General features: G+C 45.3%; 1 protein-coding gene across 2 annotated transcripts in view; it reads right to left on the minus strand.

Moving 5' to 3' along the window:
* The window catches only part of CALCRL (calcitonin receptor like receptor), a 310,549-nt gene that overhangs the window by 150,431 nt on the left and 133,358 nt on the right, over positions 1-26,760 (minus strand). For both annotated transcript variants that reach the window (XM_069615768.1, XM_069615769.1), the window contains 2 exons: positions 10,667-10,777; positions 1,936-2,048 (listed from right to left, as the gene is read on the minus strand). In XM_069615768.1, coding sequence (XP_069471869.1) covers positions 1,936-2,048; positions 10,667-10,777 — 224 coding nt within the window. The remainder of the gene's footprint in view (positions 1-1,935; positions 2,049-10,666; positions 10,778-26,760) is intronic.

Raw genomic sequence — 26,760 nt, forward strand, 5'->3', positions numbered from 1 at the left:
TTTGTTTTAGAGAAAGTTCATTGTCAATATAAGTTTATTTGAATAAAAATTCATCAAACTGTACATCACATAACCAGGATAAGAACACATGAGATTTAGGAAAATCAGCACATAGTTAAAATAACTTACAATTCATTATTATCAAAATGTATGAACATTTTTTAAAAACCGTTCAAGGCTAAAACTAATGAATGGTTCAGTAGTGGCCATGTGAACATTAATGGTCACTCTATAGTACAACAGATTTAAGTTTCTTAACACAGGTACTACACACTTTATATGACAAGCAAAATAGCACAACTTGGAGCATTTTTCTGAATGTAACTCCGTCACATTAACAACTAGGATTGTGTTTGTTACCCATCCTGTGTGGTAGAACGTGATCAAAGCACTTTCTAGTTATGAGCTTTCTTTTCTAGGGTTAGGTATAAAGTTCAGATAAGATTCTTCAAGCGGTTGGGAGACTGCATTCAGATAATATATTCTTACAGTGCATTTCTGATGCAGTATACTTGTGACACTCATATTTTCTCATAATGATCCTTTAAAACACATTTATCTGGTTTAGAAATATTTTGTTTATTCCAGTACATTCTCTCTAAACCAAGAGATGTTAAACATTTGTTTACGTAGCCTAACCATTTTATTTCCTTTGTATTGCCCCAATTTAGAACATCTTCTAAAATGCTCGGTGAGTTTGGCCTGTGGGTTTGACCAGACTGATGGCCAAAGAGATGCTGGGGCTGCCTCCAGCATAACCTCAATCGGTTGCAATTTAATCTCCAAGTAAAGGAGTCCGTTCATTGTGGATTTCCACACTTGTAAAATAACGTTTAAGAATTCGCACTCGGTTCTGCCCACACAATCATAATATTTTCTTGACCAGACACCTGCTCCATAGCGTGTTTGCCCACAGGTTTCTGCTTTGTACACTTCTAGAGCAAGGAGCTAATCAGTGCCCCTATAATTGGCCATATGATGCCTGCGTTTGTGTTAAACGTCTTGACAATTTTTGGGCATTTGTCATCCATGTAAATTTGTTGTTGAAACAGATCCCAGGGTATTTAAAGGAGTCAACTTCCTCCGACTTAACTTGGTCTATGTAAATGTTTGGAGACAGTCTGCCTTTGTGCTAATCTACTGCCACAATCTTTGTTTGTGCCACATTTACTTTCATTTTATGTTCCCCCATGAAATAGACATAACTATTTAGTCATTTCGGCAGGGCTGTTGGTGTTCCTCCTATTAGTACATCATCACCCACGCATGCTAAAGATGAGATTAGACGTCTTTTTAAAGGTGGAACATCCGGTGTCAGTGATATTAAGAAGTCTGAGAGGCTGTTTCGATATAGATTAAATAGCCCAGGCGCTATTACACAGCCTTGCAGGATACCAAATGTTTTGGTTTCTGGCCACCGAATTATGATAGCGAACAAAAGCATTGGTTTTTAACTTACTAAACATAAAAGGTTTCTATCTATATTCAAGGATTCCATAATCTCCCATCACTTGGACCTATCCATTGTATCAAATGCAGTGGATAGGTCCATAAAGGCCAAGAAAAGTGCTGTAGCTTTGACCTCTGTGTATTTCCCAATAATGATACACATCCAAGCATTGTTCAGTTGTGCCCACAGAGCATCGGAATACCAGTTGTGTGTCGGATAGTATCCCGCCATGTTCAGCCCATAAACACAATTTATCCAGCACAAATGTCCACAAAAGTTTGAATGAAACATCACTCCAAGAGATCCGTCTATAGCATTGACAGCCGGACCGGTCTCCTTTGTCGAATATAGGGACTATTGCGCTGGTTAACCAGGTGGCTGGAAGAACACGCTGAATTGAAATAGATTTAAAGAGATTGGATAGAAATTTTGACCTTGTATTGGAGAAATTAAAAAACGCAATTGGTTATTCTGAGTTGCCTTACCTTTGCTTTTACATGTGTATGTGCAGTGCACTGGGTGTAATTCGACCATGTTCTGTTGCTTTCTGGATGTCGAAACCAATGTCCACTCTGGTCACAGATCTTTGTGACTTTTTCTACCAGTAGAGAAAATCAAAAAAACAATAGATTGCCAGTAACAAACACAGCACAACAAAACAGTACCTTTAAGCAGGTTTATAACTAAGCAAATAATAAATGCACTTCTTTACAAATGCAATATCATCCATTAATTTGGTCATACGTTAGATGTACATGTTTATGTTCAAACTACCGGTACATACTTAACTAAAAAACCCAAGGCAAGTATCATTCCTCAGATGTTCTCAGCGAGCCCAGCCAGTGTCCTAGGTTCGGTGAAGAGAATTTGGAAGAAAGCCTTTTCAATTATATCTGTTTATTGCAAGCTGAGGATACAGCAGCTTCTTAAAGCCTCGAAAGCAGAAGAAAGAGGAAAAGAAAATGAGATCTTTCACAAGCTTTGGAAAACATTCAGATCAGTGATGCGTGTGGCAGGGGATTTGTAAGGGGACCTTAAGACAAGTCCATACAAAAATATAACTGAGAACATGTGAGCGCATCAAGACAATTAACATGACAAAAGTACATAAGAACCAGGGAGTGCTCTAAGACAGTTAGCATTAGAGCAATTAAGTGCCGCTGGATGCAAAGATAAGGAGAGGGGGAAGAGTACAGTGAACAGGGGTGTTGCTAGGTCTGGAAAAGATCCGCGGCTATGCTAATGTCGGGACTGTCAGGACTCGGGCTAGCTAGCCTTTTGGTTGTAGCCGTTGAGCTTCTATCCGGGGCTACAGCCAAAAGACCCTGGCCTTTGCCCATCCCCACAGCTCCCCTAGCTACGCCTCTGACAGTGAAACAAGAGGAGTGGAGAGCAGAAAGGAAGAACTCAGGAGTTGTTTATAAGGTAGTACCTTGAAAGCAGAATAGAAGAAGGGAAGGGGTGCCAGGGCCAGCACATGAGGGAGCTGCAATAAAGAGGTAAACTAGGCCAGGGGAAAGGAGTCTGGCTTTCTTTCTGTGTTATGATGAGAAGGGAGGTATGATGGCTCTTGTGCTGTACGAATGAGTGCCCTGCGAGACTGGTTCTGTTGGTGTTCCATGCATGCTGCTAGACAGTTGGGGTCTATGAGTGGATGACATCTCAGGAAAATGTTGGATGTGGGATGAAGGATGCATGATTCTGTGAATGCAGCTGGGCATGGGCTGCAAATGGACTGTCTTCAGGTAACCAGAGAGTAAATGGAACCACCTGTGACATCTATAAAATAAAGCCATATGTTTTCTTTTGTGTGGCCCTGCATCATCTGTGCCTGCTTGAGTCAGTTAACACCTTACAATTATATTATTTGACTGAAACACCCAGGAGGAAAGCCATTCCCGTCTACCTGGGACACTACACAAGTGCAGCGTGTATTTACTGTCCCTGATGTCTGCAGTTGTGCTCACAGCTGGGGAGGAGAGGAGCTCAAGGCGAGTTGTGGCTTTTTTTTAGAAGGTGGTGCTAGATGGTGATTGATTATGCAAGACGCTCTTCGACCTTCAATGGCTGCAGGTGGATTGTGTCTCTTTATATCAAGTGCGATTGGACAATAAATCTCCAAGCACATTTTCCAGATCTCCTATACATATTAGTCACCTGTGAGAGAGCGAAATGAGCAAGCCTAAAGGTTTAGACTGATGACATTGTACGGTCTGCCCTAGACTACTGACGCCCTGTCTGAATCTGCGTGTCATATGTTACATGCTATTATCACATGTGTAAACAACCAGCATTTTGATCCAATGGGGCCCTTATATTTACATTGACAGTCACACACATGCCAGCATGCATCATTGCATTGAGGGAGGGATGGGGTGGGCGGCTTGTCAAGCAACACATAGAACTGATGCCTGTTTGCTGTTTGTAAATCCAGAACTCCAAGTTCCCAGAAAGGGTGTTGGTGGGTAGTCGATGACTAGTACAGTGAACATAAAGCACTTCATTCTTAGTGCCTCTGAAGATCCCATTATATTACACAAATGATCATTGCTCTTATTATTATTAGGATTAATAATAACAATGATAATAATGGGTGAAGAGGCAGAGTTGTGCAACATCAAAGCAAATCCGGCGGGGGCCTGAAATTTGACCTATAGCAGGATTATAGTGCCTGAGTAAAACAGTTCCTCTGCAAGCATTCGTCACCAGGGAGGCGTGAACTAGGTAACTGTACATGTTTATGCTGACGGAATTCTATTTCTTCAACTGGTACCGCTACACCGAAGACTTGCATGATATGATATGTTATTTATAACGCGCTTAATACCCAGAGGTTTCTAAGCACGGATCCAGGGATCGGACATGTGTTGCTCCGTGTCGTCTTGCTTCCAAGGCGAGCACGTTGCCCCTGAGCTATCCTCCCGAGATAAGGTTTTATCTTCATCCGAGAGATGAGGTTTTAATTACCTTAGCACCTACTGTATAGTGTTTAGACCAGTAACAATACCATTTCACATAGATTGTGTCACTATAAACATGTCCTTATTTCAGATCCCGTTAAATGGATGAACTAGAAACCAAAGTTGTATCATGTACATGCTTTACTTTTGCCAGTGATAACATGCTATGGGGGGTTTCAATTTTCAGATATGGGTCATGGTTACTAATTATGCGTTCGTCCAGATGGTTTGCACTACAGCTCCCAGGATCCTTCACTTCGGACTATGCTGGCTAGTTCTAATGGGAGATCAAGTACCAAACATCTGGAGGGCCATATGAGTAACCATGGGGTGAATTCACACCTTCCAGGGACGCCATTCCTATCTCTTTGGGATGCAACACAAGCTGGTTGCTGCAGGAGAGGGGCAGAAGAGGAGCACCAGGATATGGTACTGCCATGCAGCACTGGAGAGAAGGTGCCTGATGTCCCATTGTAAACGCAGGATAACAAGTCACAAAATGCAAAAGAAACATTTTGGCTAATGCTCTCTGGGTAAATAACTGGAGTGTATTAGAAAAACAAATGGCTGTTTACATAGCGCCAAGAAAAATAATTCAGAATGATATAGGAAATGAGTGTGAGATTATTCCTCAGGATCCAATCTATGGCTCCTAGGGCTCCCTGCTTTCCAGGGAGTGTTCTAACCTCTTGTCAACACCCACAGTCCCAGCAACGGAGCGTGTCTCAGCACATAGGAGTCTACTTTCTGCACAACATTCCAACGCTCATTAAAGAGTGAGCATGCGCCCTCAGAAATGGTTGCCCCAGCGACAGACAGCACCACACACTGCTGTATGAATGAGCCACAGCTCCGGGATATTTTGGGAGACAAAATAGTGGCGATATGTTTCGATGAAATAGACATGTCGGCGAGAGAACACATGTGCTATGTCCAACTATCGCTCTCCAGTCCAGTAATAAACATGCACAGGTGCCCACCGCTAGCGAGCTTATGTCTAACTTCTTGCATTTTGCACTGACTCATTAGAACAGAAGGTACTCAAGCATTTTGATTACACAAGTTCTTAGACGCTAAAATCATTATTCTAATACAGAATAAAACATAATCAATTTCCCCATATCTGAGTTACATAATAGTTCGGTCAGCTAAAATACATTAATACCTTGTGACTTGGGTCTGTTCGGCGGCATCTGTGGATGATACTGTTTCTTTAATTTTTAATTTATTTCTAAAGCACTGGAACAGAGCCTTTAGTCATGGAAGCGCATGACTAGACAAACATACAAAAAACAGAGATTCCAATGTCAGAAGGCGAGTATCAGAAAAAAGCATATCATTCAAACAAGGCGGTCTTCAGTGAGCTCTTGAAGGATGCCAAGGAGGAACAGGACCTTAGATGGGGGGCAGTGCGTTCCAGAGTCGAGGGGCCGCCACAGGCAAGTAGCCATCCTGGACCATGGGATGGCTGCTGGTGTTAAAAGGTGTCCAGTGCCTTTGATTATGCAATACTTTCTGGCATAATGTCATATTACAATTGCGTAAGGACTGGGTCTGATGCTTTCTGTTTTGATCACTAATGCCAGGTAATTTACAATACATACATTGTACTCGCATATCACTGTTTGGAATTGCCATCTGGGAAGGGTTTAGAAGCCGTGGCTTTTTTGATTTATTGATGCGGGTAATTCCATCTCAGAAATGGGGGGGGTCTTCCAATCAGACTCCACTTTTGGTAAGCTCCCTGCCAAAAGCCTGACAAACAAATGTGCCTGCTATGTGTAAAAATGCATCCACAAATTTGCATGAGTTACAAGGCACAAAAACATATCTATGTTAGAGATGAAAGATATTTTACCTTGCCTAAAAGATTCCTCATTTGGAGCAGCAATACTTTTTGCTCACAAGACAATCATTTTACTCCCAAATAAAAAAATAGGGAGTGAAATACTCCTACCTCCAAAACGAAACTGTAGCCCTGGTCTTGGAGGAGGGAATCTGGCCAAACCAGAAGGATGTGGCGGGGATAGAAGAAGGGACAAAGAGAAGCCGCTAGTGTACTTGCAGGAGGAAATAAAGAAATAAGGGAATCAAATACAACCCTGAGGCCAACACCGGAGTAATGTGCACCACGGAAAGGAAAACGATGAAGTATTACCAACTTTTTAGAATACATTAACTTCAACTCACAAGAATCACCTGTCCTCTTTGCCATTGTTAATGAAAAATTATTACAGCACTCTTATGTAATCCACAAAGGGCACAGTTGCCGGTATTGTTTTTATTTTTTGGAAGAGTTGAACAGATCTATATAAAAAAAAAGGCTTTTTTCCCAAAATAGCCATTCCTTCTCTTGCCTTGCGTATTTGGGATAAAGCAATCATTATTTCAATCTGTACTTTATTTCGATCCAATTGATAGATCATAAAAGTCATACACAAAAATGTAGCACATTAAAAATCACACAATGCATCGCAATAAATCATTTAATCATTGATCAAACTCAGAAAAATGTGGCGACTAATATTAGTTTAAAAAGCAAAAATATAAAAACATCAGACTGAGCATCAAGAGACTATGAGGTGATGTGTTTACATCTCTTGCTCCAAGATTGGAGCAAGTAGTTCCCCAGACAATTCATTGCCAACTCACAGTCCCATGCCATGCAAAGGTCAAGCAGCTCATCAATTCTTCTAATACAAAACTGTTTAAAAAGCGGTATCGAAAACCTTTTCCTAACATAAGAATACTCAAGACAAAACAAAATAAAATGCACTATACTTTCAATCTCATGTGGGCAAAAAGGGCAAGTGGCTGAGATACTCATGTTCCAATGGTGCTTGACCTTGACTAGAGGAAGAGTGCCAAAGCGCAATTTCATATATAGTGCTTTCACTGATTTCAATTTCAATGTATCCAAATAATCTTCAAAACCAGGGTGTTCTTTCCTGGACAGATAATGAACGAGACTAGCTGACCTCGCAAGTTTCTCTCGGGTTTCTCTCAAACATTTGCTTTCATAAGCCGTTTTTTACTAATATTTTCCCAGGGATTGTGTTCGGACGAGGCCAATAGCTCTCCAGCCCCAGGGCAATCAGCTCTTCTTTAATGGCTGAGAGCCAGGGTAAATTAACTCCGCCTGGCTGAGACAAAACATCTTTAACTGCGCCTCTGTACTGGCTCAGATTGCTGTTTGTCAGAGTATAGCCCAACAAAACACTGGCCTCGTATGACATATGAGCTAATGCTGTGCAGACCTAACATCCAGACAACTGGGGCATTCGGGGTGTTTGCAGGCAAGTCCAGAACTGCTTTACGAAATTTCTGTTGCATGACCCTGAGCGTGTCTGAGCTAAAGGAACCACACAACTCGGCCCCATAAAGTACGGCCTGCCTGGCCTGGCTCTTATAAATCTGTAAGATAACACTTATCGGGCCTGACCCATGAGCCTGCATAAATCTAGACATAGCTCCACAGAGCCTAATCAGCTTCAAGCCTGATCCATTCACCTGATCCTTCCATACACAATTGGCAGTCAATCGAACCCCCAAATAATCATAACGCGTAACCTGCTCAATCGCACCGCTGCCCAGGCTAATTGTTAACCATGGCATTTTCCCATCCCTTTTCCTGCTGAACACTATTATCTTGTTTATTTTTACATTTATTAAAAGTTTATTACCTTCACAGAAACTCTCGAATATTTTCAATTGCTTCTGTAGGCCTTTGGGCGTCAGAGAGAGGAGGACCGCATCATCGGCAAATAAAAGGATCGGGGTGTGCTCCCTAGCCAACAATGGGACATTGGTCATTTCAGCCGGCAGTAGATCAATAACCTCATTTTTAAAAAGGCAAAACAGACTTGGTGCAAGGACACATCCATGCCTAACACTGACATCAATTTTTATACTAGCAGTAGTTTGTCCCTTCGACCCATACTTGATTTTTGCCCCATTCTTACAGTAGAGAGATTGAATTGCTCTCAGAATACCAAGCGGCACCCCCAGTTTAGTCAATACATTCCACAGATTACTCCATGACACGCCGTCCACCATGGTTTTTAAATCAACAAAAAACGCCTTTTTGCCATTGTCAATGAAATATAATTACAGTACTTCTTATGTAATCCACAAAGGGCATAGTTGCCGGTATTGTTTTTTTCGTGGAAGAGTTGAACACTTCATCCGTTGTTATTCAAAGGCTTTTTCCCGAAATAGCCATTCCTTCTCTTGCCTTGAGTATTTGGGATAAAGAAATAATTATTGACACATATCTTTCTCCATTTGCACACCACCTGTTCAGGTTAATTGGCTAAATCCATTGCCACTCCATTTAGGATATTGTTGCTCAATTGACACTGCTAACATTGCTTTCATATACAGCTTTCCCACAGTAAGTGGGCCAGATAAAAGGAATGAGAAGGCAGGAGCGTAGCAAGTTCCACTTTTCACGCTGTCTGTGCCAGCGAGACGAGCTAATTAACTTCAGAGTGAAGACTTGAGCCAAACTCCCTGTGGCGCATTGCCACAATGCGCTATTGTACGCTATTCTCCAAGATGGTGAAAACGAGTTGCCCTCACTGACTTGGAAGGCAGGAGAAGGCAGAAATAGACACCCCTGGGGCCCTAGAATAACAGGGGCAAAGATGTCACTGTATTTTTATGAGCAGCATATCTTTTTTCACAGTCCAAGGGGTATCCTCTCTCTTCTCAGATTTTCACTCTACTTTCCGCTGTATCTTGTTGGCTGCCGGCACCGAATATGCCACTACTGTCTCTACAGTATTCCTTATTGTCGTCGACAAAAATTACAACAACATCTTGCTCAAAAACATAGCCCGATATTGCACGCTCATCTGACAAGATATTGATTCAGGGGCTGATATCACTAGGTCACCTGAGGAGACACAATGACATCCGCCTGCCGAGGGATCTCACCTTTCCCCATCGAAAACCCCAGACATCTTAAGCACTAGCCTGCCTATTGCCCTTGCATGACCATGTCCTTAGCTTATGTGAATTATTGTATATATAACAAACACAGCCAGAGGCAAACTGGGATGCCACTAGCAACCCGGGCAGTAAGCAACTCCAGCCCATCAGAAAAATGTCCAACTATTCCTCTACAACTACACACACAGCTTTGTGGACACTTTTGCGCTCATAAACACTGCCACAAAATAAGAAGTCTTCTATGCCTATTGCAGGCATGGCAATGTCAGCAGTACATGGAGGATCAATGTTCTTGGTGCACTTTGCTTGATATTGGCCATTTCCAAGGGACACATTTTATCAACGACAGAAAGAAAATAGTTTTGGCCCTGCCTGGACTAGAACACATTCGCTGCAGAGTAATGGGATCTGAACAACATGCACCTGGTGCAGTGAGCAATCAGTGCTGCCCGAGAACATCACCAATGTAGATGAGTAGTGTTTACTCGAAGACGGTAGTAGGGAGGCGCTCTAGAGAGTCTCACAAGCCCTCCAGTTATGCTAATGTGAGCTCTTTAATTGCCTAATCAACACGCGGACATGGCTTGAGAGGGAGGGGGAGGGTAGTGACCACACAAACAGGGAAGCAGCCGTAAACTAGCACCAGGGTGGCCCTGGTGCCTCTGATGGAGCCAGCCTAGTGGGCGAATGCCCAGACTCATCAATGCCCAATCCGCCCCCTGTACACAGCATTACGTCTACTTGAACAACATTACTGGGAAGTTAATAATTAAGCAGTAATACTCGAACCAGGGGTCCGGATTGGGTGGTAATGGCCCTGGCGACAGTATCATCTGATCCGGCCCACCCCACATTGGGTGTTATTTAGTAATCTGGAATGGCTGATAGCAATGTATTTTGTATGAATGAACCATACTCACTCGGGGATTCCATGAATTCACACAAAAACGTATCTAAGATGGTCACTGTGTAGCTGGAAAACAGGCCGACATGGGGTGCCCATCTTCTATTTCCATGGCTGCCTGGGATGCTAGCGCAGCAGAGGTGGTTGTGCCACTGCCAAAAGAATAAGGTGAGTGGGGTATGGCGGTGGGGACGGAAGGGAACAGTGACTGCAGGACAGGGTGGGGAGAACATGGCGGGCTGGGGTAGCAGACATCAGGTTGCTTGGAACACAGGCTTGGATTGTGGGAATCAGCCTGCAATCCATGCAACCTGATTGGCTCGCTCCCCGGCCCAGGTGATAATGTCATTTCACACACACTGTCAAACGAAATGACCCGCTTCATCTTAATGGATGTACCTGATGGGTCGAAGTCCTGGAAATAGTCCGGGCATCGCTGTACTGACACCGTTGCTGCAGTAACATCCTCCCAGCACAGCCAACCATCCCATGTTCTGTTGCAAAACGGACCTGGGGAAGTTTACAGGAGAAAGAGAGGACATGATTTTTGTAATTTCCGAAATGACGGAGAACAATTTTACCATCACAAACCTCCAGGCATGTCTTACATTTTAGCAGAGTAAAAACCTCGCGCTGCACAAAGAAGCTCTTTCATTCATGCTCTGTTTTTGTACAGCAATATTGTGGCTACTTTTGCATCCGCCACTCCGCCATTCCCTGTTATAGACGGCTTGTTTGCCAAATAGAGATGATTATTAACACTGGAATTAACTCGTTAACGTTCAGCATTGCGAAGGATGGTGGCCGATGAGACTCCTCTAAGTTTGATGTCTTTGTAGTTAATTTTCTGTTGCTGGAGCCGTTTTCCTTTCTTGATTTTTGCTGACTCCCAACAAAGTGGTAGGGCTCCAGCCTTACTGATAGGCAGAGTACCAGGCAGCAACCAGGCATGTTTACTTTTTTAAAACAGGCACACACTCCCAACATTAATAAAATAACGAGTAGAAATACTCCCAGTAAAAAATAGGAAAGAACGTACATGGATGTGTTTGGACCGGTGGTGTCAGCAGAGCCGCGCCACAGTTAGGAGCACGAATATAACTACTGCTGGATCTGGTAAAAATGGCATCTTTTAAGTTGCTTAATACGAGTTGCAAAGAAGTACGGATTAGAAAATTATACCCATTTTAGGGTCACAATATATTTGTACTCGCCTAAACAATACACCTACTACTGAAAAAAAAAGACATTTAATTTCAAAAGTAAAAAACTAGGAAATAAAATACTCTCACTTGAAAATGTTATCTAGAACCTTGAGTGCTACTGTGGGTTGCTTTGATAAATCAGCTGTCCTGGATCTGTGACAAACTTTTCAAGATAATTCTTAGAGGTAGATGGACAATCACTGTTTGTTTGTTTGTTTGTTTGTTTTATTCACTTATAATGAGCACCAAACCTGAAGGTAGCCGGGCGCAGCAGTACAGAATATGCAAGGTTTAAATTACAAGGTTACGGATTACATGCAGAGCAAAATATATACAGGGCATAGACAGTCAATTACAGATTACATGCAGGCAAAATATATACAGATTACAGGAGGACAGCATATATACAGGCACTAGCAGGACATTGAGTCACTAGCAGAGGGGGGAAATGAAAATGTACACATGGGCTACAAATAGGTGGGTCTATAACATATCTACACTAGGAGGTCTCAGGAGTTAAGTAAGAGCTAGTGGGCTAGTCATTAGCAGACTTCAGCAGGTTGATGTAGTTGTGTCTGAATTTCAGAAAGGGCTGCTCCTCACGTAAAGGGTGAGGCAGTGAATTCCATAATTGGGCTGCTCGGACCTGGAAGCTACCTCCCCCGGCCTTAGTTAGCCTGAATGTTGGTATGATGAGGCTATTGGCATTAGAGGTTCTTGCTAGTCGGGGGGCAGCTTCTCTTTAGGAATTTGCCTGTAAGATAGTTTGGTGCGGCATTGTTCAGAGCTTTGTGAACAAGGGATGCCACTCTTAAATTAATTTTGTTTTGGTTGGACAGCCAGTTGTTTTGGCGCCTGATCTTGGATATGTGTGATCTTTCGGACACACCAGGAGTTGCTCGCAAGGCGTTATTTTGTAGGATTTGAATTCCTTGGATGATAGATTTATTAGCACCAATGTAGAGGGCATTACAATAGTCGAGCCTAGATAAATTCAGGGCTCTAGCTAAAATAATGCAGTTGTTCTCTGATAGAAAGTGTTTGCTTGCTCTAATGAGCTTACAAGTGTAAGCTGTGGCAGATGCCATAGACTTCACCTGTTTGTCGAAGGAGAGAGTGGAATCCAGATAGAAGCCAAGTGTCTTCACCTCCTTGGACACCTTGATAATATTACCATCAATCTCAAATGAGGTGTAGTCTTGGCTTAGCTTTGTGAGGTTAGAATGAGTCCCTAGGATGATGAGCTCTGTTTTATCATCTTTCAGGCATAGACCATGGGTTGCCATCCATGTCTGGATGATGATATACACCCTACTCACCAAGGCCAAATCCTTGTTGTAATCCCCAGAAAGTGGGAGGAGAATCTGGGTATCATCTGCATAGTTAGTGTAGGTGATACCGAGATGGTCCAGATCATCAAAAAGGGCTTTAGTAAATATGTTGTATAGGGTAGGGGAGACGCACAAGCCCTGAGGAACTCCGCACAGGATGGGAATCGGGTCAGCCGCTGCAGATGGGGAGAACACCCTGTCGCTGAGGAAAGACTCGATCCAGGTTATGGCATCTTTAGCAAAGTGAAAGGCTGAGTCTAGGTGGCTGCAAAGGACGCCTTGGTCCACAAGGTCAAATGCAGCCGAGAGACCCAGCAACAAGAGAAGAGCCATTTTTCATTTATCTCATAATTCATCTATTTGTGCATTCAAATCAATGAGGGCAGTCTCTGTGTTGTGTTGGGGTAGGAATCCTGATTGATGTTCTCCTAATAGCTTAAGTTGTTCCAGAAAGTTTTGGATTCGGTTATATGCAATCTTGTCCAAGATTTGAAGCAGAAAGGGTACTGTCGTGATAGGACGGTAGTCTGTGGGTATACGTGGGTCTAGGGTTTGCTTTTTGAGCAGGGGTGGTACCCAAGATTGTTTCAGATTGGTCGGCACAGTGCCGGACGTGAATGAGGAGTTGACAAGTTTCAAAATGAATGGGGAAAGATCCCTGCCAGCGTCTTTTATAAGCTGGGCAGGGCAGGGGTCACCCTGGCAGTTTGATGGCTTGAGAGAGAGGATGACTTTTTCCACCTCAAGGATAGAGGTTTTAGAGAACATGAATCGTGCAGCTGGGTCCTGTTCCTTTGAAGCGGGTCTATGTTCAGATTGTTGGTCTGGGTTGGTTGAATGAGAGAGGCTTTTTTCTTAGCTATTTTCTTTTGGAGCATGGTTATTTTATTTGATAGTGCTTGTTGAATATCAGAGCACCATGTTTTATCTTTGGAACATGTGTCCGGAATGGGGATGGGTGACTCTAGTTCCTTGAGGATGGTGAACAGTTCCCTCATACTTGAGTTAGCATTGGATATACGCTCGTTGAATGAGTTTTGATGGGCCAGGTGGATTTCCTTTTTATATTGGGAGGAGATTTCCGCTAGTTTATTTTTGTGGTCTTCTGAGGGGATTAGCCTCCATGCTGTTTCGCAACCCCTCTTAAGTAGTCGAAGATCCTTTAGTTCAGGGGTAAAGCATTTGTTTAGATGGGATTTGGGTTTACTCAGTCTAAGTTTTAGAGGGGCGATGTTGTCAATGGTGGTTAGCATGATTTTGTTGTACTCGTTGACAAGGGTTTTGGGGACTAAATGATCCGGTAGTCGGTTAAGAGTGGGTAGGATCGCCGTAATCACTTTATCCTTGGTGATACTCTTTTTATTTCTTGTTGGACATGGCGGGGCCATGGTGGGTACTGCGAGAGTGGTCTAGAAGTGGATAGTTCAAAGGACAAGAAGAAGCGGTCTGTCCAGGGTTGTGGGATGATGGATTTGATGTTGGCGGTGCAGTTGTAATCTGCTAGCCAATCGAGGATTCTCCCTTTGATGTGAGTAGGTTCGAGAGTTTTTTGCGTTATACCCAGATCAGAAAGAGTGTTGGCAATGGTGGTGGCATTTTTGTCTAGAGGATCATTGAAACCCAGGTTAAAGTCCCCTAGGACAAGTAGTTGTGAGGAAGTTTTGAGGTTATTGGAAAGTAGGTTGTGGATATCCTCCTCGAATGGCCCTATAGGTCCAGGTGGTCTGTAGATGAGGTGGATAGTCAGTGTTTGGGAGCTAACTTGAGGAAGTTTGATGGTGAGCAATTCACATGATTGGGAAACTATGGTGGGTGTAGTTCTCATGCCTAGGCTAGTCTTTGCAATGATAGCAATGCCGCCGCCGCGCATATTAGTTCTGTCCTGTCTCAATATGGTATAACCTTCCGGGATTGCTAGGGAGAGAAGGGGTCCGCAAGTGTCGTGCAGCCAGGACTCTGTGATAGCAAGAAAAGCCAGGTTATCAAATTGCAGATATCCGTAGCGTGTCCAGTCAGGGATCTGGCATTTATTAATCCTCCTTTGAGGGGAGGGGCAGTAGAATGGGTCGGTTCTGTTTTAGTAGGGGCAATTAGAGGCCTCAGACTGTAGCAGCTTATTATTATTTTTATCATTATTAGGGTGTTTATTGAGCATGGGCCTAGCTTCGGGAAGAAAGAGTGCTTTGCAAGTCATAGGGTGAAGTACACAGCGAGGGAAGAAGATCGCAAGGGATCAGTACAAGGGTGCAGGGAGCTAACCACGGGAGAGGGGGAAGGTGGGTCATTTGACAGCAAGGGATCTACAAGCAACCAGAGGAGGAAACGGGGGGAGAAGTGGCACTGTAAAGCAGATCGCCCAGTCTCAGGATAGGTGGGGAGAGATGAGTGTGTGGGCCTAGGTGTTAGGGAAGAGCCATTCCTTGAAGAGGAGGTTCTTTAACTTCTTCCTAAATTGGAGAAGTCAGGGGTGAGTCTTGTGTTGATGGGGATGGAATTCCAGATTCTGTGGCCAAAAACAGAGAGGGCCTGAATTCTGGTTCTTTCCTTCCTGCACCAGCAGAGTACAAGTCCATGTACATTCTTACTTCTGGTAGATCGTAGTTCTCTCGGGATGCTGAACTTCTTAGCACGGTAGCTTCAGGACCACAAGGTGATGGCCTCATAGATGATGCAACAGAATTTGAAGGTGATACATGCTTGCAACAGGAACCAGTGCTGTTCGATGAGGGTAGGAATGCTGTGGTCAAATTTGTGGAGACCTTCGATAATTTCCCCTGCAGCATGTAGGACACATCTCAGGAGTACCAGGATGGACACTGCAAGGCCTTTCAGGAGGGCATTGCCACCACCTGGGTGGGAGAGGACCAAAGCTTGAACCGCAGATTGGAAGTTGTTTGCTGGAACTTTCAGCAGGAAGGAAAGTTGGTTTCAAGTCGTTTGTGTCTTCCTTGCTATGTGCTTCTTAAAGGAGAGGTATATATCGACACAGAACCCAAGGGACTTGGCACGAATATCTGTAATTTTACAGAGTGCCAACATTTCTAATTTGAAATTGCTGAATACGGCAATAGTGATTTCCAAATCGACTCCTATGTGAAATCATGCTACCCCCATTCACCCACCCCATACTTTTATGTTGGCGGCACACTGCATTGTCTGCCACCCATTCCCACATCGGTACACGCCTCGGCGATGCTGGTTCCCTTCACTTATGCAGAATGGACCCGGAGCCACAGGGTCCTTTTCTTTTTTTAAACTTTGTTTGTTTGTTTTATTATTTATAATGCGCGATCATACCCTCGGGTAACAGGGCGCAGCAGTTACATGTATATGCGAAATTTAGTTACAACAGCGAGATTATATACATACATACAATTATAGCGAAATTATATGCATACATAGAAATATAGGTACACTCTATGTAACAAGCAGACCACTTACTGGCATTGAAGTATAAACAAGTATAAGTTGGATAAAGTATGTACAAATAAACAGTGGGGTGGAGGGGCGCTGCTCCTCGCGGTAAGACCTGGCAACATGTTGCGTTTAATGATCCTACGTTTTCAACCATAGGACAAAGTTAGTCCGGAAGTTGTGGTAGGGAAGGTCCATTCTCAGAGTGGGAGGTAGGGAGTTCCACAATTTAGCTGCTTTCACCGGGAAGCTGTTGCCCCCTATTGTGGAGCGATTGAAGTTAGGGATAGAGAGGCAATCTTTGTAAGCTGTTCTTGTGGGTCTCAGGGAAGTCTGTCTGTGGAATCTGTCAACCAAGTAGGTGAAAGCTGCGTTGTTAAGAGATTTATGAGTAAGTGACAGGGTTTTTAGGAGAATGTGGTCGTTGATAGGGAGCCAGTTATTCTGTTGGCTATATGCAGAGATGTGGTCTCTTCTGGAGATGCCTAATGCCACTCTGAGGGCGTTATTTTCTAAGGTTTGTATTTTACTGGTGATAGCTTTGGTAGACCCTAGATAACGGGCATTACAATAGTCCGGGCGAGACAAGATAAGGGCTCTGGCAAGGGTCGTGCAGCAGGTATCGGAGAGAAATGGCTTGGCTGCACGGATCAGTTTACACGTGCAGGCCGTAGAGGATGCTAAGGAGTTCACCTGTTTGTTAAATGAGAGATTTGAGTCCAGGTAAAAACCCAACATTTTGACCCCTTGTCCTACTTTGATACTGTTGCCATCGATTATAAAGGAGGAATAGACATGGCTGGCCTACTTTCTTTAGGCTAGAGGTGGTGCCCAGGATGATGAGTTCAGTTTTATCATCATTCAGGCATAGCCTGTGTGTGGCCATCAATGCCTGGATGGTGATGTACACTTTGTTCACCAAGGCCAAATCCTTTTCATAATCCCCAGAAAGCGGAAGGAGGATCTGGGTATCATCTGCATAATTAGTGTAGGCGATACCGAGATGATCCAGATCATTGAAAAGGGGATTGGTGAAAATGTTGTACAGTGTGGGCGAGACACAAGAGCCCTGTGGCACGCCACACGTGATAGGTATAGGGTCTGCTGCTGCTGTGGGCGAGAAGACCATCATCGTTCTGCCATTTAGGAAGGATCTAATCCAGGTGATAGCATCATCGGAGAAGTGAGCGGCTGTGTTGAGGTGGGTGCATAGGATAGTATGGTCGACCAGTTCGAATGCAGCCAAGAGGTCTAGGAGGAGGAGTAGGGCGGCTTTACCGTTGTCTCTAAGCTCATTGACTTGGGTCCTAAGGTCAATGAGGGAAGTCTCTGTCCCATGTTGGGGACAGAAGCCTCTGATTGTCTAGTTCCTAATAGGTGGTGTGCTTCCAAGTGCTTCTGTATTTGTACGTAGGCAACCTTGTCCAGGATTTTTAGGAGAAAGGGTACGGTCGTGATAGGGCTATAGTTTGCTGGCGTGGATGGGTCAAGGCTGTTTTTATTTTAGGAGTGGAAGTACCCAGGATTGTTTGAGATTGGTGGGGATGGTGCCAGAGGAAAAGGATGCATTAATTAACTTTGTGATGATGGGGAGAGGTCTCGGACAGCATCCTTGATAAGCTGTGCGGGGCACAGATCACCCTGACAGTTGGAAGGTTTCAGTGACAATATGATTCCTTCTACTTCGAGTATGGAAACTTTGGTGAAGTTGAAACAGGTAGATTCAGTATCTGTAGCACTCTCGATAGGTTTGGATGGGGGGGGTCGTTTAAAGAAACTCTTCTGCAGGAAATCTTGTTTTGTAAAGTGGAAATCTTATTGGCCAATGCATTTTGGATCTCTGAGCACCAGTTTTTTATCTTTGGTACACGTATCAGATGGTGCTAAAGGAGTCTATTTCTTTGAGGATAGAGAATAATTCCTTCATATTTGATTTAGCTTGGGATATGCGAGAGTCGAAAGAGATTCGTTTTGCTAGGCATATTTCTTTTTTGTAGAGGGCTGAGAGTTTAGTGAGTTTAAGTTTATTGGCTACTGGTGGAAGTTTTTTCCAGGTGGCCTCACAGTTTCTTTTTTGCTGCCTTAGGTTTTTGAGGAATGGTGTAAACCATTTGTTCAGATGCATTTTGGGCTTACTTGGTCTGAGTTTGAGGGGGGCAATTAGGTCCAGCGAGGAGGACATGATTCGAATTGTCAGGGAGCGTGTTGAGGGTGGGGAGTAAGGTCGGGATAAGTCTCTCCACAGTGATACTCTTTTTATTTCTGGTTAGCATGGGTGGAGCCCTGATAGCTAGCGGGGGTGGGGGTCTGATAGTAGAAAGCATGAATGACACAAGGTGATGGTCAGTCCAAGCTAAAGGTGAAATAGCGATGATGTTGGCTTGGCAACTGTAGTCGGCCACCCAGTCGAGTATTCTACATTTAACGTGCGTGGGTGCATTTTGAGTTTGTCCTCCGCTTTCCTTGTTATGGAAACAGGGTACACCCCATCAACCCCTGAAGTATCACAATGTAGATCTAGGGAAGCAGGGGACACCGCCACAACCTCTGCTCCCCTTGTTCATCATTATGGCACTTCGGTTAATTTTCCACTGCCAAATTTGGCATTTTTGTCCATTGGTTTTTTTCTCCATTTTTTTCTCCGACAACCACTTGGCACAGGTGGTCAGATAAAGTGTGAGAGCCAAGTCTGGATGTCATGGTGTTCGGTGTTGTAGGTCAGAAGTGGGAATTCGGTCTTGGAGGAGTTGAGATCGGGTAATCTGTGGATCAATGTGAGGTATGTTTTGAACCGGTGGATGTCTTCGATGGAGGATATATGGATCCTTGTGGGACTCATCTGGTGGGAACATTGCTGGCTAGCAAATACACCCTGTGCAAAACACCTTTCTCCCAGTTTTGGCTTTCACCAGAGGCCATATCGGTTAATTTCCCTCCAACCAGAACTCCCTCAACCAGGGGCATCCACCCTACTAATAAAGAGTAGTGAAATTCACGTGCATATAGTTTTTGAAAAACAGTGCAAAATGATGCAATTCACAGCTGTATTTTCAAAATATATTGAGGCATTACAACCCACAAGAGGAGGGCTAGAACAGGTGTTACCAGTTCACACCTGAGTAACAAGGCTAAGGGACATTAACACCTGTTAACGCCTTCCCCTACAGAGCTATAATGCCATTATAATATAGCACAAATCACAAAAACAGGTTAAAAACAGAATAAAACGAAAGAAAACAGTTGGAGCAGGTGCTCAGAACCTTGCACTGAGCATTGTGCTAGTGGAATCTCAGCTAAGGAAGACACTGAGCATTGAGGCAGAATGTTGCGAGGAAACATTAAGCTTTGAAACAGTGGTTAATGCTTTCTGCTGGCCCATTGCTGTCAGTGGCTTGCCAACATTCCAATGAGATAATTAAGAAATGACATGTTTCATGGGTTTCACCAGCCTGGAATAGCCCATGGCCCAAGTTAGCCCGGGGAAAGGGTTAGACATTAGCACGCAGCTTTCTATCCGGGGCGCTGAGAGCAATTATTTCTTTTAAATACTGGGCCATGCGAAAGTGCATTGTGGGAATGGAGGCATTTTGTTGGAGGCTAGGGCAAGAGTGTTGATTCGCAGGGAGGCAGAGCGCAGCAGCACATACATCTAAGTGTGTGCGGGGTAGGGTGAGGCCGGAAGAGGAGCAGACAGAGAAAGAGTGAGAGGGAGGGAGGATGGCAGCCAGGGGTGAGCAGCGGAGAGCTTTTCTCATATATTTCACTCCATGGGAGGACATCTGCGCCAGCATGATAGGAATCGAGGGTATCGAAGGTGTTGGCGAGATGGAGTGTGGTGCCACAACATCGGGCGATGGAGGTGAGTGTCCAAAGTAATCATTGTAATGCCAAATCTGATGAAAGGAGGACCCACAGGACGACATATGGGTGCCCATTGAGGATGATGTTTCGGAAGTGGTCCGTACCCAAGTCCAGCGGCATGACCACAAATATCGTCACTCGATACGGAGCACGCAACCACCCCGGAGCAGTCTGGTCAGGAGCAGACGGAGGGACACTTCAGTCCCATTGTGACAACTAGGGAGGCTGAGAACGCTGGGCAGGACAGGCAGGGACCGACAACCTCCACAGGTGCACCCGCAGGGCTGCAGCGGTCTGACCTGCTTACTGCCTTTGTGCAGGAGTTTGTCGAGGACAATATACTGGCCAGAGAGGAGTGGCGTGAAAACTTTGACACTCTAGGCCGGTCCATCACGGACAACACTGCCTCCCTGGCGAAATCCTTTGCTGAGAACACCAGCCGCCTCTGCCAGGAGGTCTCGGCCCTCTGCCAGGTCCTAGGCCGCATAGCGGATGCCATGGAGGCAGGGCATCCCGCTTCACCATCCCAGCAGGCGGCCACTCCATCTTCATCCAGTTCCACACAGACAAGCCCGCTCCGCAGGTCGGCGCGTACCCTGCGCCGGCAAGACATGCCGCCACCTGGACCAGGGAGTGCCAATTGAGCGTCAGGGCAGCCTCATGTAGGCATTGGAGACTCGATGGGACACGTCTGGGGGAGTTGTGGGGGGGAGGGGGAGAGGGTGGTGGAGGGTTTTTGCCCTTACATTTACATTGTTATAGGTAATACACCCGTTGTGTAGAAAACAAGACCTGAGTGGACATTCTTCATTGCGCATGTGCCATTTATTTATTTACAGTGCATAGTGTACATGTACCCCCACACCCAGTGCCCTCTGTCCAAGCATCACGTCACCCTCTGCTGCAATGTGGGTCAGAAATATTGTGCAATCACTGACTGGCGCACAGCACGTCCCTCCTGTGCATCGGCACCGCAATGATGTCCACCCACATCTTCTTCTTCCACTTCATCATCATCAGGTGGTAACAGTTCAATGTCAGGGGGCAGGGGCACGTTCCGGCGGATGCACATATTGTGCAGCATGACACATGCCATGATGATCTTAGCCACCTTCTCATGCCTGTAGAGGAGTGCCCCACCCGACCGGCTGAGGCAGCGAAATCGTGCCTTCAACAGGCCAAAGGTCTGCTCGATGACCACACGGGTACGGGTATGGGAACGAGCGTAGTCCTCCTCGTGTCTGTTCTGTGGGTTTCGGACAGGGGTGAGGAGCCACGGCTTCAAGGGATAGCCACTATCACCTGCATGAGAGGCAATAAAAGGTAAATGGTAGTCAATTCATGATGGACAGCTGTACTAGTCACACATGTCTGCAGTTTATCGTTGCCCACATGCACATGTTCATGGATGTATTTACACCATCTCCATCCCCTAAATGTGTCCTGTGGCATGGACTAATGGTGTGGGTTGCATCTTCAAGATGATACATGCTGTGCACTGATGTCTTGTTGCACATGCATCGTGTACGCATGCAGCTGTGTTCGTGACAGAATTGTGATGTGTTGTGTTCTGTGAGATTTACTTAGAGGAAGCGTTGGCGGTAGTCTGTGCAATGTTGGGCAATCAGTGCTGATCATTTCCATGGTGACATGCAGCACTCCTGTGGGTGTGCCGGCCCTGTGACAGACAGAGGATTCCCTAGTTGGTTCAGTTTGATGCACTCACAGGGATGCTTGTCTTGTGTGGTGATATGCTGGAGACAGCAACATAATGCATATGCACTGCAAGGTGCTGGATGGCGTTACAGAGAGTGACAAATTACTCATGTTCTTTTGGAAGAATTATTCTTTATTTATTTTGCTATTTATTTGGCCGCTGATGAGTGGTGCAGGTGTTGTGGGGTGGTTTCCTGTTAGTCATGTAGTGATATGGGATTTGGGTGTCATGTACCGTTTGTGATGGTTTGGGGCACAGTGTTTGGTGATGTGCACATTGTGCAGTCACATCAACATTGACAGCAAGGTGGTGTGTGCATCTCTCCACTCATTTAAATGCCATGTGCCAGTCCTGCAACTTACCAAGCAGCCAGGCACGTCATCCAGCATGTCGCTCCATGAAGCGTGGAGTTCCGCAGGACAACAGAGTCATGAGTTGATCCGGGATATCGGGCAAAACAATGTGCGATGATCTTGCTGGCGTCGCATACCATCTACACATTGATGGAGTGGTATTGCTTGCGGTTGCGGTACACCACCTCCATGGCATGTGGGACCACCAACTCCATGCGGGTGCAGTGGAGGGCACCTACACAATTTGGCATGCCTGCTAGTGCATGGAAGGCAACTTTTGTATCAAATATCTCCTGGGGAGTCTGTGGTAGGGATATGTAGTCCCTTGTGTGCTTGAGGAGGGCATCCAGCACTTTGTTCAGAATACGAGAAAATAAGGGTTGTGATATGCCATGCATGTGCCCCACTGTGTGCTGGTAGGTGCCTGTAGCAAGGAAGTGGAGCACAGATACTACCTTCAGTAGAGGGGGGGATGGCGGTGCGTATTTCGATGAGGCTCACTATGTCGTCGTGTATCAGGTCCACTATGGTGGTGATGGTGTCCCGGTCCAGACGGTACAGGGTGTGGATCTGCTCAGGGGGTAGGTTGAAAGGACTGGCTCTGATGCAAGGCATTGGGGGGTGCCAGCGTGGTAACGGTGGCTGCACTGGTGAGGCATGCTGGGCCTGTCTCACCCTCCTTCTCCTCCTGCGTCTCCTCTGTGGTGCCGGCAGTTGTTGTTATTGTTGTTGATGTTGTGGCAATGCAAGCATGTCCTCCAGCTCCAGTAATGCTACTACTATTGGAATCATCTTGGTGTGGGAGGGGGTGTGGTGTGTGGGTGTGCTCCTTTTGTACTGGGCTAGACTCCATTGCCTCCACCTGTGCTGATTGTGTGCACCTGTGGCAGTTGGGAACACTGCTCAAGGCATTGTACGGTAGGTCGGCGATGCTGGTATTTACAGCATGCCGGTAAGCACTTTTTCCGCCTTCATGATGCCGTTATTTGCATGTTCACTTCACTTGTGATCTACTCCAGTTTACGGCATGCTGCTATTGCCGGCATGGTGGATCGCGCGCCCGTGCCCAGACCGCTATTAACGGCCCTGTACTTTATGATGCCGCTAATAGTGGTCAGGCTGGTCAGAATGGCCCGTAGAGGTAATCGATACCGGAATTCCTTTACCGGCATCGTTGTTCCCTTAGCACCAACCTCGGAATGACCCCCTTAGTCTGTGTTTTGAGCAACCTGATTGGTTGCTGCGCCTACCCAGGGTGCTAATGAAGGGAGAGGCACTGAAGGTCGAAGAAGCCCACAGAGAGATCATGGAAGATAAAGCGGTGAAATACAGGCACAAAAAAAGACAAAATGCACATAGTAGAGGTTAAACAAGCCAAATACGACGCCTAACGGAGATAAAACGTATTCAGAGAATGGAGAGAGAAAGGGAGGTTAAACGTGACATTAACACAATAAAGATGAAAAGTGCTAATCTAACAGGTAAATAAGAACGGAATCGAGGCCCGAGGAGCTGGCAAAGGAGGATATTAATAAGGAGCTGATAGTATCAGGTGCTGAGGGGCATTCATTAAAGTAGACCTGCCTTCATGCTGATGTCTGCGCTGTGCTGGAGGACTTAAATCTGCTGTTATTTCGATGGGCCATATTTTGTGATAAGGATCTTTTTTCAATGAGTTTTCTTTCTGCTTTACTTCCATTGGTTCTAGTGAGCACACCCTTTGTTGTCTGAGACTTCATTTAATTGTTTTGTGCTTGTAGGGGTTTCATCCCCATATTTTAGGTAGTGTGGAAGAACCTGAAATATTAGATTATTTAACACCCGCAAAACCATCTCTAAAACTCCATTAGCACCCGGCAGGGTGGTGCCAGCCAATCAGGCGGCTTGGAACACGGGCCGTACTGTATGATACAAGCCCGTATTCCGAGCTGCTTGAGCAGGTAGCACCCCTTCCCTTTCCCGCCCCCCTTTCTCACTCACATTAGCACCCGTGTAGTTTCCTACAATGGTGCCAATGCTGTATTTTTTTAACCCCCCCCACCCCGCCAAAAAAAGAAACGTACCTTTCCTGCACGGCTCTGGACCGCGCAATGTTGCTGTCCCTCAGTCTGTTTTCATGTTGATGATGTTACAGTCATCTACACTGAAAAACGGACTTGCGCTTGCAGTAGCACTGTGTGGACCAGTAGGGGCTCCACAGGAAAGGTAAGTTTAAAAAAAAAAACATTAGCATTAGCACCTGTGTAGAAAACTACACAGGTGTTAATGGCGATATGCCTCTTGGCGGCGGGCTGACGCTTTTGGTAACAGCACGACCGCCCTCATTAAGGAACCCTCGCGGCACTCGGGGCCCTTTATTTGGGCAGCAGGCCATTGCCTATAGCCTCGGGCCATATCGCCCCAATATGGTTTAGAAAAATAATTCTTGAAAAATATGCAGAAGATTACTTTGTGGAATGTCATTACTTCATGTAAAGGGGTAAACATTTTTTGGCTTGGTACTTAACTTTTTTCACGATAAATAAAATCTAAAAGATTTTAGGAATGCTTTTTGACATACAGGGAACACAAATAGTGAGCTTCATGATGGGCACATAATTCGACCTTGAGGAGAAGCCATTGCAGAGTCTTCAGCCGCACACGCTCCCCATCTCTGATAATAACAAGTGGGGCCTAACCTAATGTAGTTGGGCCCACCGCAGTAACAGTAACACCTGTAAATGCCCACACACCACTGCCGAGGGAGCAGTTACAGATTTTGCGTGGGCCTTGCCCGCTCCGGCCCTACCCTGTCTACGCCTCTGATCAGGGCATTCCTGCATACTGACAGTAGTTAGCGACGTTGTGTCTTAGCGACTTGCATACTAACCAGCAACCCCACTCCCTAATACTGAAAAGCATAATTCAAAGCGAAACTGCAGATAAGGACTGACCACCACAGGAGTAGAAAAGTGATATTTTTCCCTGTAATGGATCCTCAACTGAGAAGGAAGCAGGTGGGGCCAAGCACTGCTTGTAGGTAAACATCTTAGTCAGTAATATGAGGAGAGGAGCAATTCACCAATTTAAGTCCCTCCCAACTACATGGCATTATCAGGAGCTGCGAAGGACAGGGGTAAACACCCAGACAGATCAATCACACACTTTGGCATACCAAGGACCACGAGTTTCTCCTCCAGAGGCGACAAATACATGCGTTTATACCAGAGAGAAGGAAAGCTCCCAACCTTTATTCTGGCTGCCAATGTGGTGCAATACCCTAGACCAGGGCATAGGTATTGGTATTTTAAACCCACCCCTATGATCTACAGTCAGGTTGATGCTATCAAGAAGGATCCACTGGGGTGTGGGGAGTAGGAAGATGGTGAAATGTATGCTCCCCCAGGCATGCAGAACACTGATCATAAGGTAGCCTGGTCATTAGATCATCAAGCCCTGGATATCATGCATGTGTTTGTGCCACAGACCTGGGCGCAAAAAGATAATCCTATTAGCAATTTAAATTATTTGATTGCATGAAGCATGGTGTTGGTGAATGCCAGGGCACAGTCCAACAGCTAATAATGGAAGACAGTCCTTGTTGCACCTTCGGAATTAGGTAACAGCGCATGGCCTGAGTTACAGATCTGGGGGACGCAAGGGCTTTAAGACGGGTGCCGTACCAGCTGGTATAGCCTGCAGCAGAAGGTGTTTTTACAATTGGCATCCAGGTTCTATCCTGTGACTTGCTAAACGTGTTTGAAGTAAAACGGCCCTTAGCAAGTGTGCATGTTGCAGTGAAGATGGTGTTAGGGAAATGGATTTTGGAGCTGTAAGCAGAGTCCCACTTCCATTTCCATTGCGCAGGAAGCTGTGGTGTCAGGAGCAGGTCATGTGCTGTTTGAGGGACGAGAGGGAGTAGGTGGTGAGAATGGGGGACATGAGAGTTGGCAGAGCCCCAGGACAAGCACCACAGTAGGGTGCTCTAAGAGGAAAGTGCCTGCCATCAAGAGCAAATGCGGGTCTATGCCATGAGGTTCAGCCTGTGCACGTCTTTCCACTGTTGCTGAACAACAGATTCATTTTATCACGGGTATTTTCTTTGCAAAATAGGCTCGACCTCTGATACAGACTTGTGATGTCACTGATGAGTAACATTCAGGGATGTCAGGCTTACTTGCACAAGACAAGCTCCAAACCACTACAAGTGGTTATTTGGATGCTCTGGGAACATATTGGTGGGTGCCTCCCTGGCAGTGCAGCATTTTGCTGCGTAATACTAGAAGAGGTAGAGGAATGTTTTTACATTTGTTTTTTAATGGCAGTCCCTTTGCAAAGCAACAGTTTCAATATCACCCTTTTTCTAGGAGAACAAAATGGGAAGAGAACGGGAAGTGTGGGTCCTGCCATCAACCCGAATGAGAACATTTCTCACTGTGACTTCCTGATGGACGGGATGTGCTAGCCCAGGTGCACTCTACATCTGGAGATTTGTTTTGAAATCGCAGTCTCAACAGTGATTAGTTTCCAAGACCCAAACAAAAAGCCAACTGGAAATGCCTTTGTGCTCACAGGAGATGTCCGTTAGGACTTCCACCAGGATCACCTGGTTTCATTTTTTCTTCACTTACCC

Source organism: Ambystoma mexicanum, chromosome 9 (assembly GCF_040938575.1).
Source record: "Ambystoma mexicanum isolate Mex_15411 chromosome 9, UKY_AmexF1_1, whole genome shotgun sequence".
Classification (NCBI taxonomy): Eukaryota; Metazoa; Chordata; class Amphibia; order Caudata; family Ambystomatidae; genus Ambystoma; species Ambystoma mexicanum.